Below are 1,141 nucleotides of genomic sequence, written 5' to 3' on the forward strand. Positions count from 1 at the left end.
CCCCGTCTCTCGCCGCGCCCCCCCCCCCAATCGAAACCCGCCCCACCTCCGGGTCCTTGACCAGGTCCCTGGCACCCTCCCTCTGGCCACTTTGCACCCTCCCTCCCGCAACGCGCTCGTTCCCCGCACACGCGCTTCACCGAATAGAGCACACCTAGTGGACCCCACACAACCACCCACCTGCCGAAGCCTCCGAGCCTTGCAAAACCGGCTGCTGCGCGCACCCAAAACGCACCCCCACCCTGCTTTAACCCATAAAGACGCCCCAGGATGACGTCGCCCTCATCCTGCCCCCCGCCCCACCTCCGGGTCCTTGACCAGGCCCCAGGCACCCTCCCTCAAGTCCTATGGTACCCTCTCCCCACACTCTCGTTCCCCCCGCACACTCTCCAACAAAAAAATCACCCCTTGAGGACCCCTTCTGCGCAAGCCTACAAGCCTTTCAAACTGCCCACGTCGCACACCCAGACAGAACCCCACAACAAAGATGCCCTGGTATTACAACACCCCCCACCCCTCTGCCGCACCTCCAGGTCTTTGACCAGGTCCCGGGCGAAGCCGCGCGCCGCAAAGGGCGCGTAGACGCACTCTGTTGAGAAGTAGTCCAGGCGCTTGAAGTACGCGTACATGACAATCTCCTGGGGGGTGGGGGTTGGTTTTTTTGGGGGGGTGATTATGGGGCTGGTCATGGGGTGATTGACGTGTGTGGGCGGGCGGTTGAGGTGGATGGGGCTGGTTGGGGGTTGGTTTGAGGTTGGTTAGGGCGTGGTTGGGGGTTGGTTGGGGTTGACGAGGGGGCGCTTTGAGGTAGGCTCCCCTGCGTGCTCCCTGCACGCATGGGTGCCTGAGACGGCAGGCGGCGCGCGCGTCTACAGGCGCCATCCCGGGCTGCTACCCCAGCGCTGGACCCCCATCTTGCCTCCCCATGGGTGGGCTTGCATTCCATTCACCCTCGATCTTGTATATCCCCCCCCCCCAAAAAAAGCCCACAACCAAGCCCCCGCATGCCGCTTTTCCAGGTACAAACCTCATTCCTGCAACACCCACACGATGTATCCCCCCGACCCCATCCCCAGTGTCACTACTTTGAGCCCCGACCCCGAGCCCTGGCCCCCCACCTTTTCGTACGTGTACTTGAAGG

General features: G+C 63.2%; 1 protein-coding gene across 1 annotated transcript in view; it reads right to left on the minus strand.

Annotated features, from left to right (window-relative positions):
- Positions 1-629, minus strand: part of MNEG_14184 (hypothetical protein) — a gene marked incomplete at both ends in the record, with an annotated part of 1,655 nt that extends 1,026 nt beyond the window's left edge. Inside the window, one exon of the mRNA XM_014037345.1 lies at positions 528-629. Within this exon, the coding sequence (XP_013892799.1) occupies positions 528-629 (102 nt within the window). The remainder of the gene's footprint in view (positions 1-527) is intronic.
- Between the last annotated feature and the right edge of the window lie 512 nt (positions 630-1,141).

Source organism: Monoraphidium neglectum (genome assembly GCF_000611645.1).
Source record: "Monoraphidium neglectum strain SAG 48.87 unplaced genomic scaffold scaffold04312, whole genome shotgun sequence".
In the NCBI taxonomy this organism is placed as follows: domain Eukaryota; kingdom Viridiplantae; phylum Chlorophyta; class Chlorophyceae; order Sphaeropleales; family Selenastraceae; genus Monoraphidium; species Monoraphidium neglectum.